The 13,697-nt window shown below is 37.1% G+C and overlaps 1 protein-coding gene across 4 annotated transcripts in view; it reads left to right on the forward strand.

Annotated features, from left to right (window-relative positions):
- The window catches only part of RBBP5 (RB binding protein 5, histone lysine methyltransferase complex subunit), a gene marked incomplete at its 3' end in the record, with an annotated part of 29,308 nt that overhangs the window by 304 nt on the left and 15,307 nt on the right, over window positions 1-13,697 (forward strand). For 3 of the 4 annotated variants that reach the window (XM_081122183.1, XM_081122182.1, XM_081122181.1), the window contains exons 2-4: window positions 5,910-5,935; window positions 6,772-6,944; window positions 13,363-13,503. In XM_081122183.1, coding sequence (XP_080978309.1) covers window positions 5,910-5,935; window positions 6,772-6,944; window positions 13,363-13,503 — 340 coding nt within the window. The remainder of the gene's footprint in view (window positions 1-5,909; window positions 5,936-6,771; window positions 6,945-13,362; window positions 13,504-13,697) is intronic. The other variant, XM_081122184.1, reaches the window with a different exon arrangement.

The raw sequence follows: 13,697 nt of genomic DNA on the forward strand, positions 1-13,697 counted from the left end.
CCTGCTATGCAGGAGCAGCAGCAGCAGCAGCAGCAGCAGCAGCAGCAGCAGCAGCAGCAGCAGCAGGGGAAAGCCCAGCTTCTGCCAAGCAGAATGCATTGCCTTTCCCGAGGCTACTTTCTAATCAATTTTGGAGTAGTAGGGACAGTTTGTGACTTAGTTTTGATGACAAGGATCACAGGTGCTGAAGTAGCTCAGAACAGGCAGGACCAAAGTTACTGGAGAAGAAGGAATCCGAGGAAGTGAGGCTTGAGGTGAAGCCCTGAAGACTTGTCAGGGATTTGGGTGTCTGGACAGATTAAGTCTTTTTGTAGAAATACGGGATGCCTAAGGGTGGAACTTGGAGATCATCTAGTTGAAGTCCCTCAATGAACAGATGAAAAAAGGCCCAGAAGGTAGTGACTGGAAGGCACTAAACAAGTACATGGCATTGTTGGCACTGGAATTCCGTTATCTTGACTTCCTATTTAAGCTCCATAACTACCAGGGACAGTGTGTAAAACACTGAGGTGTGAACTACTGAGGTAGTTGCCTTTTATCATCCTCTCTTTGAGTCATTTCCTCTCTACCCCTTACCCAAGTTGTTAAAAAACTGTAGGTTTCTTCGAGGCTTTCATTAGGTGTTTAGCATGATAGCCTAGGGATGTCTGAGGTTTTCCAGAACTCCTAAACGACTTGCTGTCTTTAATGGTTATGTTTCTCTTAAAAAAAAAAAAAAATCAGGTGTTTTTGGTTGTACAAAGGGCTACAAAGATATTTAAGAAACTTTAAGGGGCTTTTTGTTATGTAGAAAGATTAAGATGATTATGTAAATAGCCATAACATATTGCAGAACCTAGGAAGGCCTTTTAGAGTCATTACAAAGAACTAAGAACATTTAAAAGAGGGAACGAATGTCTTTGGGGCAGGGGAAGAAAGGTAATCAGAAACAAAAAGCCTGTGGAGGAGTTGGAGTTTTGAGTGGACTTTTAAGATTGGTAAAATATTGACAGACTGTAGTATGACGATATGGGGAGGAGTGCTTGTTAGGGATATGCTTGATTTAAGACATCAGTGAGAGGAGACCTAAAGAATTTATCTGCTTGGCCAGGTTGTGGGCCAAGCTGTGAATAAAGAGAAGCTCAAGAAATGGGCTTGGTGCCATCAATTTTTGTGGAGGCTCCTGAATGCCCAGCTGGAAAGTAGTTGTGCTTTATCACAACCCATTATATATACTTATATATATAACTGCGTTTCTCAAAATTACACTTAATCTTTAAGCTAAGTGTCTTCTGGTATCTTCTAATCTGTTATAAACTTTGTGGCTCACTAAGTTGATTTATCCATTTATGATAGATTGGGTCCCGCTGTTTGAAAAACATTGAAATAAGATACAGCTTTACCCTGGATAAATACATAGAACTAGGAAGAGAGAAACATAAACAGATAACTGTGAATAATATGGAAACAGCTAAGAGAGCAATTAATTTTGTATTGTTGGGATTGGCAATAAAATTTGGGGATGATTTTACAGAGGAAGTGTCATTTAACCCAGACAGTAAAGATGAAGTAGGATTTTTCCAGAGGGACAAGTTGGAGTGGTAATTACCAGTGCAGAGAACAGTATGGGTAAAATGTGTGTGGTATGTTCAGGAAATGGTTAGCAGTTTATAGCCAGTGCTTAGGGTGGGTTATACAAGGTTCTATACTAGGTATCGATGGGGAGTTAGTCAAAGATAAACTGGAAAATACCGGCTGAGGCTAGATTGAAATTGCTTTTTAAAATTACATTTAGGAGTTTAGCATATTGTTTAGCAAGGGAGATTTTGTAGCAGGTAAGTGAGATGATGAGGTTTGGGGCTTAGAAAGTTGGCTGTGGCACCTTTACTTTGTGAAGTGTTGAGGGAGGCAAGACTGGAGCCTAGGAAATGTAGTAATTATGGTAGTGATAGTATTGGATTGGAGTGGGTGGGGTGGGATCAGTTATCTAGACACCTGCAAGTGCATTTCTCTAAAAGAAATGCCACCAACTCTGTCATCACTTGTTAGATTGAAGAAGCAGAATAGAAACTGCTACTGTGGACCTAACTTTCAATAGGAAGTCGGCAAGTAGGAAATAATAGAACCATTGGGAGAAAAGGCCCATGAAATTTTAGAGGTCATGATAATCAGTTCTTTAAGGAGGGGACGCTCAGCAGTTTAGAGAGTAACATTATTCCCTATCACTAGACTGGGAGGAAGAAGGCCTGAAAGGCCTGGAAAGCTAAAAGGCAGTTTGGAGAAAGGATACTGATAGAAGAAAAGGAGGCGACACCTGAAGAAACTGGTGTGATTTGCACTGAAAGGAGTCTATAAACTCAGATTCCAAAAAGGCATATACTCAATGTCATTGATAGGTTCTGTGACTTTAAGCAAAATGACATAGTCTAATGAAACCAATTTTGCCATGGGCTAATTGCTGTAAGTTCCTACAGCAGCATCTTATCAATGTTATAATGAAAGGACATTATTTGAGGACCTACTATACAAGAAGGGCACACAGCCAAAGGTGAACATGTGAGGGTGGTACAGGCTTTTTATATACATTATTTGCAACTTGCTTTCTTCATTTAACACTGTAAAGATACTGTTCCTACACATTAGGAGATAATAGATCTCGCGATTTTTAATACATTCATGTAGATACACACTCATAATGTATAGTTTTAACTACAACTGCTTTTTTTCCCTTTATTTTTTTTCCATCACCATTTGCCCCCTCATACCGTCTTCCACCTCCAACCCCCCCACTCCCCACAGTCATCACCGTGTTGTCCATGTCCATGAGTTCTTTCTCTTTTTTTCTTTTTTGCTCAAACCCAACACCCCCCACCCAGAGCTGTCAGCCTGCTGTCTATGAGTCTATCTCTATTTTGCTTGTTAGTTCAGTTTATTCATTAAATTCCACGTATAAGTGAGATCATATGGTATTTGTCTTTCTCTGACTGGCTTATTTCACTTAACATAATGCTCTCCAGGTCCATCCATGCTATCACAAAGGGTAAAATTTTCTTCCTTTTTACAGCCAAGTAGTATCCCATGGTGTAAATGTACCACAGCTTTTTTATCCATTCATCTACTGATGGACACTTGGGCTACTTCCAAATCTTGGCTCTTGTAAATAACGCTGCAATGAACATAGGGGTGCATATATTCCTTTGAATTAGTGTTTTAGGTATGAATGCTTTTTTAAGGTGTTTTTTTCCTTGCCTCCTCCCTTTTATTGATAATCCCACGTGTCTCCTTTCATATTTTTCTTCATGCCTCTGCTTGTGTGTGTGTGTATACACACATTAACAAAAAAAAATGAGATATTATATACACTGTGTTTTGCTTTTATATTCACGTAACACCAATGAAAATTGTTCTATGAGAATTAGTGTAATTTATCCATATTTGAGTATTTTTTCTGCTCTGTAATAGCTTGAGTCCTGGCCATTGTGGCTTACTTGGTTGGAGTGTCGTCCTGTATACCAAAAGGTGGCAGGTTCAGTTCCTGGTCAGGGCACTTACCCAGGCTGAAGGTTTGGTCCTGGTCTGGGTGTGTGTGGGAGGCAGCCTATGGATCTCTCTCTGTCTCTCTCTCTGTCTCTCTGTCTCTCTCTTTCTCTGCCTCCTCCTCTCCCTCTCCCCTCCCTCCCTCCTTCCCTCCCTTTCTCTAAAAAAATCAAATAAAAAAATAAAAACATAAACAATGTTTAAAAAAAAGAAATGGCTTAAATAACAGTAATTATCTGCTGCTTGAGATTTAAGAGAAATTGCACAAAATTATATGAACCTTCTGCCCCTCTTTTTAAAAAAAATAGTAGTCCTTTAATAACCTTACAGTGTGTTGTTTAACTATTGGTCCAGTCAAGGATTTCTCTTCTGTAATCAGTATTGGAAATGTCTATTTAACTATAAAAATCATTCATGTTTTTTGAATTATCAAGTATATTATGAGGTTAAATTCTTTTTTGTGTCTGGCATTCACATCTTTGGGCATCGTTTTTCCTGGTAGTGGTCTTTACAAGCAATCCAGGTAATCCAGTTGGAACACAGAATGGTAGATGGTGGGAGGGTGGAGAATGTAAAAGTGTTCTCGAGCATTCTGAGGAAATGGACTGTGCTTCCATGACCCTGCCTGACAGCATTCTTGCTCAGGCCCTGCAACCAAAGTGTCCCAAACTAGCTTAGTCTTCTTTATGCGTCACTTTCCCTTTGTGTTCCTTTAAACACCTTATTGTAACCCTGCTAACCAGGATGGACCTCAAAAAAAGAAAAAACCCACCCCAAAACATGAAACAAAAATACAGAATCGTGCATTAAAATGGTCCCTGGGTTCAGGTTCTCTCAGAATCTTTTGTGTGGCTTTTCCTTCTTCCAGCACAGCACAAGTGACACTCTGTTCCTTCCTGAGTTCTTAATATTTTTAGGTTGTGTTTTTAAATTTGTTTTGTTTTTAATTTTTAAATAAATGCTCCTTTTTGTTTGTTTCTCAACCATGTGAATGTAGAGCTATATTATTGATTTGGAAAGATGTACAGGATATATTGTTCAAGAAGCAAGTCACATAATAATATGTGTAGTATCTTGATCTGGTTTCAGCATTTCATTTCATTCTTTTCTTTTGAATGCAGTCAGCCACCATAAGTCTGGTGCACATTAGATAAATCAAGATAAATACCGTTTTGGCAATTAGTTATCTTGAGTTTCATCTTTTAGTTTTCTTAACCATGGGGCCTGTGTTTTTTTGATGTTTTAATGTTTTCATCAGTTTTCTATTAATTTTTTTAAAGGACAAAATGTAATTAAAGTGGTTTACAGATTCTTTGTTTTTGCTTGTTTGTTTTAGAAAGAGAAAGGGGGGAGGGAGAGAGAGAGAGAGAGAGAGAGAGAAAGAGAGAAAGAGAAACATTAATGTGATCCTGCATGCACCCTGGAGAGAGAGAGAGACAGACAGAGAGAGAAACATTAATGTGATCCTTCATGCACCCTGACTGGGGACTGGACCAGAAACCTGGGCATGTGCCCAGACTATTATTTTTAAAAAGCAGATGACTTATTTTAAAAATGAAATCTTATTTGGTTGCCCTATATGTGAAACACCTTTCTTGGACCTGTAGTTATCAGAGTGTAGTTTAAAAATCATTGTAATAACCTCTTTAAGAAATTACATAAGTAAATACTGACAAAGATGGTGCTGCTGCTGAAATTAAACTTTTGACAAGCAGGCAGTATCATATCATCTATAGCTTGAAATGTTTATTACTACTTGTGTATAAATTCCAAATTTAAGATAGGAAAAACATTCAGGGATTTTTGTACCAAAATGTTGTTTGCTTAGGAAATAGAGACTTGTGTGTTTAACCAACTGCCAGATTATGTTACAACCTAAATGCTGTTATTAATAAGGGGAATGATTGCTGCTGGTTGTCTGCTGTTAATAAAAAGGTTTTAGAGAATAGTTGGGACTTAAGATAATTTGACTGATTTGATTTTTAAAAAGTTTGTTATTTTAAAATAACCATATCATTACATGTTTACATAACTAACATATCCTATGAAAAATAACTTTTTTAAAACAAAAAAATTAGGAGAGTGGCATTGTTTTACATTTTAAAAAATCTCTGTAAAGTTTGCCAAGTAGAAGTTGGCAGAATTCTTACATCTGCTTCTGCATTCACTCTGTTGCAATATCATAGGTCATATAGCCTCAGGAGAACTCTATAAACTTAGGAGATAATGAGAATTAAAAGGCAAGTGCCATCTTGGTGTGATAATGACAGTAGGAAAGGGTGTTAGTTCCCTATCCGCACTGTGCGGATCATTGCTATACGCCGTTCATGAGCTGTAGGACCCCCAGTATGCTGCATGTGTTCCATCAACTCCTTTTCTTTGCTTTGTTGCAGAGTCCTTTGGGCAGAATTATCCAGAGGTAAGAGTATAGTATTGTGATTTCAGGAAGATGACAACTCACTGGCTTTTGTGTTTAACTGGGAAATGCGTTTTGATCCTTTTTTTTCTCTTTTTTTTTTGACAACAGAAGCATTAAACATGATGATATATCTTTTGCTATAATAAGGAACTAAATGTTGGGTTTTGAGTAAGGGGTGCAGATAAGTAATATTGGTGGGACATCTCACCATAATGTAAATAATGTAAATCTTACAGTTCATTTCCCTTTAAATTAAAAAAAGACTTTGATGAAGGGATCACAAACAGCACCATGACCTGTATATAGATTTTTTCTAGTTTTGACCAATGCTTTTACATAGTAATAAATCAATGTCTATGATATAAGTCTGCTTTTTTAAATGTAAAAATGTATTGTGTAATACTTGGAATATATTTCAGTGTAGTCATGATTATTTTAAATGGCTTGATATTAATATAAAAGAATTTATTTGGCTGTTCTAGGGTTTTTGTTTTAAATTATTTTTCTTGGGATAAATTCCAAAAAACATGATTACTGGGTCAATAGGATGACTTTTAATGAATCTTGTTATATTTGGCCTATTTGTCCTTCAGAGTGTGTGTACAAAGTAATATAAGGGATTGGTCACATTTATTTCCAAAAATTCTCTGTTAGCTTTTATAAATATTTCTCCATTTTGACTAGTTTAATAGGCATAAGGATGTACATAGAGATTATTTTGGTGTATATCATGATTTAAATTAATTAAAATGTCATAGATGGTAGAGAACCTTTAAAGAATAATTTGGATACCTGGGTATTATTGTCTATATTCTTGTGTTCATTTGAATTTTTAGGAAGCTGATGGAACTTTGGATTGTATCAGCATGGCCCTGACTTGCACCTTTAACAGGTGGGGCACGCTGCTTGCAGTTGGCTGTAATGATGGCCGGATTGTCATCTGGGATTTTTTGACAAGAGGCATTGCTAAAATAATTAGTGCACATATCCATCCAGTCTGTTCTTTATGGTAAGGAATTGTAATATTATTTTTAATATGAGTTAAAGTAAGGGGATGGATGGTGACTGTGTAATTGGCGATCTCATTGTAGATATTTTAATATTTAGAGTATGAAATATCCAGCCATTAGTAATATAATTACTCATAGCTTACGTAGACCTTGAACCCATGCTGCCATTGAAGCTACTTTGTGATGAAAAATTTAGTGTAATATGTGGATCTATATCAGGCTCTGTCAGAGAATTTCAATACTGAAAAGAGATATTTACTGATTATATGTATAATAATATTTGTGATAAAGACGTTTCATTTAAAATAACCTTGGTTAGGAGAGAAGCTTGGAAGTCATCTATTTCAGCCGTTGTCCAGGCTCTTGAATTTCAGCAATTTTAGTGATCACAAGCATGTCCATTTCTTGATTGAACTATATAGTTATTAAGGCTTTTTGTCAGATATTTGAGTTGAACTCTGGTTTAATATAAATCCCATTGATTTCTTTCTCACTCTCTCAGTTGACTATTTACTTCAGAAAATTTTATTTTGGGGCAACACTTCTTTTAAATGAACTTGGGGCCCAAAAAAGTACCTAATCAAATCTCGATTTACTAAACTAACATTGTCTAAATAAAAGCAGCAGAAGTATTGTAAGGCACTGGATTGGGAGGAGGTTCCAGTCCCGGCCTGGGTTTGGCCACTAATGAACTGGTGATTTTAGCTAAAGCTTTTCTCTAGTATACAAAATGAGAGCACCAGCCTGGATGGTCTCTTACATCCCTTCCAGCTCCTTTTCTTTTCTTTTTTTTTTTTTATTGTTGTGTTTTTACAATAAAGATTTAGATACACATATTAACAACTTTATTAAAATATTATAATTCACAATCAAATTTTAGAACTTATACTAATAAATATATTTTTATCATAAATTGGTATATAATCATTTATAAAATTGTGGAAAATCTAGCAAAGTAGAAAGAACTGCTCTCACCCGCCGGGTGGCTCAGTTAGTTGGAGCATCGTCCTGTACACCAAAAGGTTCCATCCCTGGTCGGGGCGCATACGGAGGCAGCCCGTCAGTGTTTCTCTTGCACATCGGTCTCTCTCTTTCTCCTTCCCTCCCTCTCTCTCTAAAATCAATAAACATACCCTCAGGTGAGAGTTTTAAAATGTAAAATAAAGAATGAGCTATCTCTCATAGTTCTATCACCCAGATGTTACTACTATAAAATTTTTTATAGGTTTCTATACATAGTTTTTAAAAAGCAGAGTTTGTAATTGTGCTGTATTCTGTTTTATACTTGACTTTTTTCCTTTCTAACACTGTCCAAATGTTTTCCTGTTTGTATAACCTTCAAAACTTTTTTTATGGGTATACAGTGGTTGGCAAAAGCAGGTTTACAGTTGTTCGCATGGAAAATAATGCAATAATTAATACAAGAGTAAACTGTGTTTCAAGTACTCACAGCTGTAAACCTACTTTTGCTCACCCCTGTATATGTTCTGAAAGATAAACCATAATTTATTTAGCCATTTTTATTTGTTTCTCTGCTTCATAATATTTAGTGAATGTCTTTGTGCATAAAGTTTTTCTTTCATATATTCATTCATTCAGTAAACATTTAATATGAATTATGTCCCAGATACTGTAGGCATTGAGCACAGAAGATAAACAAGGAAAACTTGATTAGTAGGGGGAGGTGCACATGCATATAGGTACATGTACTAAAGCTTTATAGGTCCCGTACAAGAACTGTATTTGTATACGTGTGTGTAGTATTACATAGTACATAGGCTTCACAATTATTTAACTGTTCCCTAATTTATGGACATTTTAGACATTATAGTTATAATTGCTAGTTACACACATTTTGTGTTGTTTTTTTATTCACCCTCATTTAGAATATAACTTTATGTATTATTTTATTTGTTGTGTAATGCTTGAACATATTAGGGACTAAGGGATTAGGGACTTCTCTTGCACCAAGAGAAGTTTTGGGTAGACATGATAGCTGTCTTCAACTGTTATAGAGCTGATATGTACAGGCCAGACAAATTGGCCCAAGGAGTAGCAGCAGGACTCGTAGCTAACAAACAGAGCTTACAGGGAAAGAAATGTTAGCTTAGAGAAGAGTTCCCAAGCAGAGGTGCCCATGAATGGGATGGATTGCTCAGGAAAGAATTTAACGGTGGGACTGTCCCTGCTTGGGCTTGCTGCCCTCTTCTTGGGCATGCTATAGAAGAAATTCAACACTGCATGGGGGCCATACGTAGAAGAACTAAATGATCTTTAAGACTCGTAAGACATGAAACTTAGTAAAGATCCATCTGTCATAGATGTGAGAAAATATGATAATCCCTAATTTTTTTTTTTAATTTTAAAAAATTTTCAGAGAGAGAGAAGAAGGGGGAAAGAGAGAGAGAACAACATTGATCTGTTGTTCCACTTATTTATGCATTCGTAGATTCTTGCATGTGCTCTGACCAGGGGTCAAACCAACAAACCTTGGTGTATTGGGACCACGCTCTAACCAACTGAGCTACCTGGTCAGGGTGAAAATCCCTAATTCTTGAGCTTTTGGAATTTGGAATAGAAGAATTATTATTAGTAATTGGAGAACCCCTCTTAGTTTTTACCTCTGCTTATAATTTAATTTTAAAAATTAGGTTTCTCTCTGTTATAGCAGAGATACAATCTTGCTGTGAAAAAAGATATAGTGCAAAAGTGTTTAAATACAAAAAATAGAATCATGGCTAACATTCTGTTCTATAGTAAAATCGTGCTGAAAGGCTTAGAAGAACAGCAAAAAGGCTTACAAGAACAGCAACAAAAGCTGTCCTTTGTTTCTCCTCACTCCCAATATTGTTTAGTTCCTAATGGGTTTCTATATTTTGCCTATTTTTCTTGACATTTTCATATTTCTAATTAGCATGTATATGTCACTTTTTCTTGGTTTGTTAATTTTAGAGTTTGCCCTCTCATCATCTACTGAAATTAGGTCGTCTGCTGCCTTTTTTGTTCAGAACCCTCAAGTTATAGCTTCTGTAGGCCTCTTCTTTTTTAAATTCATGTTCTCTAGAAGGAACCTCCACTTGCCTTTCTTGGGTAAACATGACTGCAAGTGTTCTAGCGCTGGTGGGAGAGGCACCAGAGTCCTTTTGTATGTAGACTTGAACTTAATCTCTATATTCACTTGCTCATTTTACCCCTGCCTTCCTTTGTCCCTCAAGTCCTGAATCTGGGAATACATTTATCTTGTCTCTGATACAAATAATTGCTAATGTTTTTTGAGCTCTCATTATATGTCAAGCATTGGGCTAAGAGTTTTATACGTATTAATTTTAATTCTTTGAACGGTCTCCTGTGGATAATAACTGTTATTGTCTCCATGTTATAGGTGAGGAAATTGAGGTTTAGAAAGGTTATATAACTTGCCAAAGATCAAGCATCTAGAAGGTGGTAATGTTCAGGCATAAGTCTGACTCTTGAGCCTGTGTTCTTAGCAACGGGGTATGTTGCTTGCTAAGTCCTCAACTGCAACTCCTCTTTGTCGCAAAATTTAAGTTAATACTGGTTTTGGGTTTCTTTTTTTGTTCAGTTTTTCAATTCTCTTTTCCTTTTCTTGCCTTCCTGTGGGTTTCTTGAACATTTTTTAGCATTCCATTTTTATTTATCTGTAGTATTTTTGAGGGTATTTATTTAGCTTTTTAGTAGTTACTAGGTATTATATTGTGTATACAAAACTTTTCACCATCTACTAGTGTTAACATTTACCAGTTTAAGTGAAGTGTAAGAAACCTTATCTTTTTTTACCCTCCTTTGTTTATAATATAATTGTCTTAAATATTTCCCCCTATATATATTGAGACCCACATAAGACAGTATTGTGATTTTTACTTCATATGTCAAAACTCAAGAGGAGAAAAAAGTCTCTACTTACCGACATTCTTACTCTCGTCATTGTTCTTCCTTACTGATTCTAAGATTTCTTCTTCTATCATTTCCTTTCTGTGTAGAGAACCTCCTTGAGCCATTCTGTTAGGGTAGGTCTGCTGGTGACAAGTGTCTCAATTTACCTCTTTGTTCCTGAGGGATATTTTCACTGGATATAGAATTTGGGTTGACAGTTCTTTTCTTTCAGCCCTTGAAAGATGTGTCACTTCCTTCTGACCTTCTTGGCTTCTGATGAGAAATCTGCTGCCATGTAAATTGTTCCCCATGGGTACGGCAGTCGTTTCTCTCCTAAGGACTCTTTCCTTTGGACTTCCTCCATTTTCCACCTGGCTTGCCTTGCCTGCACATTCTGGATTGCAAACACCCCCCCCCCCCCAATAAATCTGTTTTGCCGAAGGAAAAAAAGAATGTTTTTCTTTGTCTCTTTGTTTCAGGAGTTTTTCTCTGTGTCTTGGAGTAAATTTCTTTGAGCTTATCCTGTTTGAGGTTTTTTCAGCTTCTTGAATCTGTAGGTTTTATATCTTTTGTCAAATTTGGGAAATTTTCAGCCATTATATTTTCAAATACTTAGAAATACTCAAATACTTAGAAAACCCACTCTTTTTTCTCTCCATCCAGGACTCTGATGATATGGCTTTAGATGTTTTATTATAGTCCCACAGGTCTGTGAGGCTTTGTTCAGTTTTTTCAGTCTGTTTTCTCCCTATTGTTCAGATTGCAAATTTTTTATTTTATTTACTGATTTTTTCCTTTTTCTTCTTCATGGGCTGCTGAACCCATCTCTGATTTTTTATTTTAGTTATTATAATGTTCAATTCTAAAGTTCCCATCTTTGTTCTTCTCTGTATGTTCTCTTTCTTTGCTGACACTTTCTGTTTTTTTCAAGCATGTTTGCAATTGCTTGTTGAAGCATTTTTATGCTGCATTTAAATCCTTGTCCAGTAATTCTAACATCTTTGTCACTTCTGTGTTAGTATCTGTTGATTGTCTCTTCTCATTCAAGTTGAAATTTTCTTTGTTCTTGGGTTGATAGTGATTTTCAGTTGAAACTTGGGCATTTGGGGTGTTGTGTTGTAAGACTATACAGCTTATTTATTGTTTAAATCTTGTGTTTTAGCCCGGCCAGCATGGCTCATGGTTGAGCATCAACCCATGAACCAGGAGGTCATGGTTCGATTCCTGGTCAGGGCACATGCCCAGGTTGCGGGCTCGATCCCCAGCAAGGGGCGTGCAGGAGGCAGCTGGTTAATAACTCATCATTGGTGTTTCTCTCTCTCTCCCTCTCCTTTCCTCTCTCTGAAATCAATAAAGATATATTTTAAAAAAATAAAAAATCTTGTGTTTTAGCAGGCCTCCTCTGATACTGCACCAAAGGGAAGCGAGGGCACCATCTCATTATTGCCAGATGGGTTAGAAGTCCAAGTTTCTTATTTGGCTGCATTTTGCTGGGTGAGGTTGGAAATTCAGTCTCCCCACTGGGCCTCCTAGGCTGATACTGTCCTGGCTGGGAAGGATAGAAGTGCCTTGTGTCAGTTCCCCACCTGGTCTCCACTAATACTGCGGTGAGGGGCCTCATTACCACATGAAAGTTTGGCTCCCCCCTGAGCTCTCTCTGACACCAGCTAGGAGGGAAGGGTGCTTTGCTGTAACTGGGCAATAATGGAAGTCTAGACTCTATTTAGACCTTGTTGACTAGGGTTGTAGTTTTTTCTGTGGTGGCTGCTGGAATAGAGTGATTATTGTCTAAATGTTTTCTGCCTCCAGTTTGTCCTTTCCTGGTCCTTCAGCCAGAAAAGGCAGCCTCTTCTTCAGCTATTTTTGTGTGTGTGCCCATTGGTATTACTTTGTTGTTGGCTTCTCCATCACCTGGTCCGGTGCACCTAGGACACGGGGCAAAAAGAACTCCAAGGAACTATGATGTCATTTCTCCTCTCCTGCAGTCTCTAGCCAGTTGTTTTCTCTCTGTCTTTCAGAGTCTTTTTCTGTTTGTTTATATATAATGTCCAGGGTGTTTAGCTGTAGTTAGCATCAGGAATTCATTCCTTTCTTAATTATTTTAAACAACAGATACTTTATTATTTTCTTTATGCTCTGAAGGTGCTGCTCAGGAACAATTAGAAAGCTCAGATACTCCCTCCCTACCCCCAAGAAAATAACCTGTGTTTTGTTACATCAACACTTAAGAGTTTGCTGGATGTAGACTATAATGTTTGAGTATGTTCTTTCACAGAGCCACTTGTGTTGTCTTGAATTATTAAGAGCTTCTGTTACTAGATATGAAGATGTCATGAAGACATGCTTATTTATTGCTTAGTTGGGAAAGCTTGTTGTGGATTTGAGTATATGTTTTTAAAAAAGAAATATTATTGACCTGTGTAGTTAGGGCGATATATGTGACTCATGATTTTTGACGTAACAGTGGTATGATATACTTTACCTCAGAACATGTGCTAAGTTACCTTTTTTTTACCTTCTCAGCTGGAGCCGAGATGGTCATAAGCTTGTGAGTGCTTCCACTGATAACATAGTGTCACAGTGGGATGTTCTTTCGGGAGACTGCGACCAGAGGTTCCGATTCCCTTCACCCATCCTAAAAGTCCAGTATCATCCAAGAGATCAGTATGTTTAATCTGAGCTATTCTTTCCCGGGGTGGGGTCTGATTCTATATGGATTAGCTCCAGGCTCATGACAATTTCAGTTTAAGGTTTTAGGAGGCAAATGCACACATCTCTTTAGACCTTCCACATAAAAAGCCTTTCTGTCTAGGTTGGCTCTACTACATAGATGTTGGGAGAATGTTATATAGTTCAAA

This window comes from Miniopterus schreibersii, assembly GCF_964146895.1.
Source record: "Miniopterus schreibersii genome assembly, chromosome: 19".
NCBI lineage: Eukaryota > Metazoa > Chordata > Mammalia > Chiroptera > Miniopteridae > Miniopterus > Miniopterus schreibersii.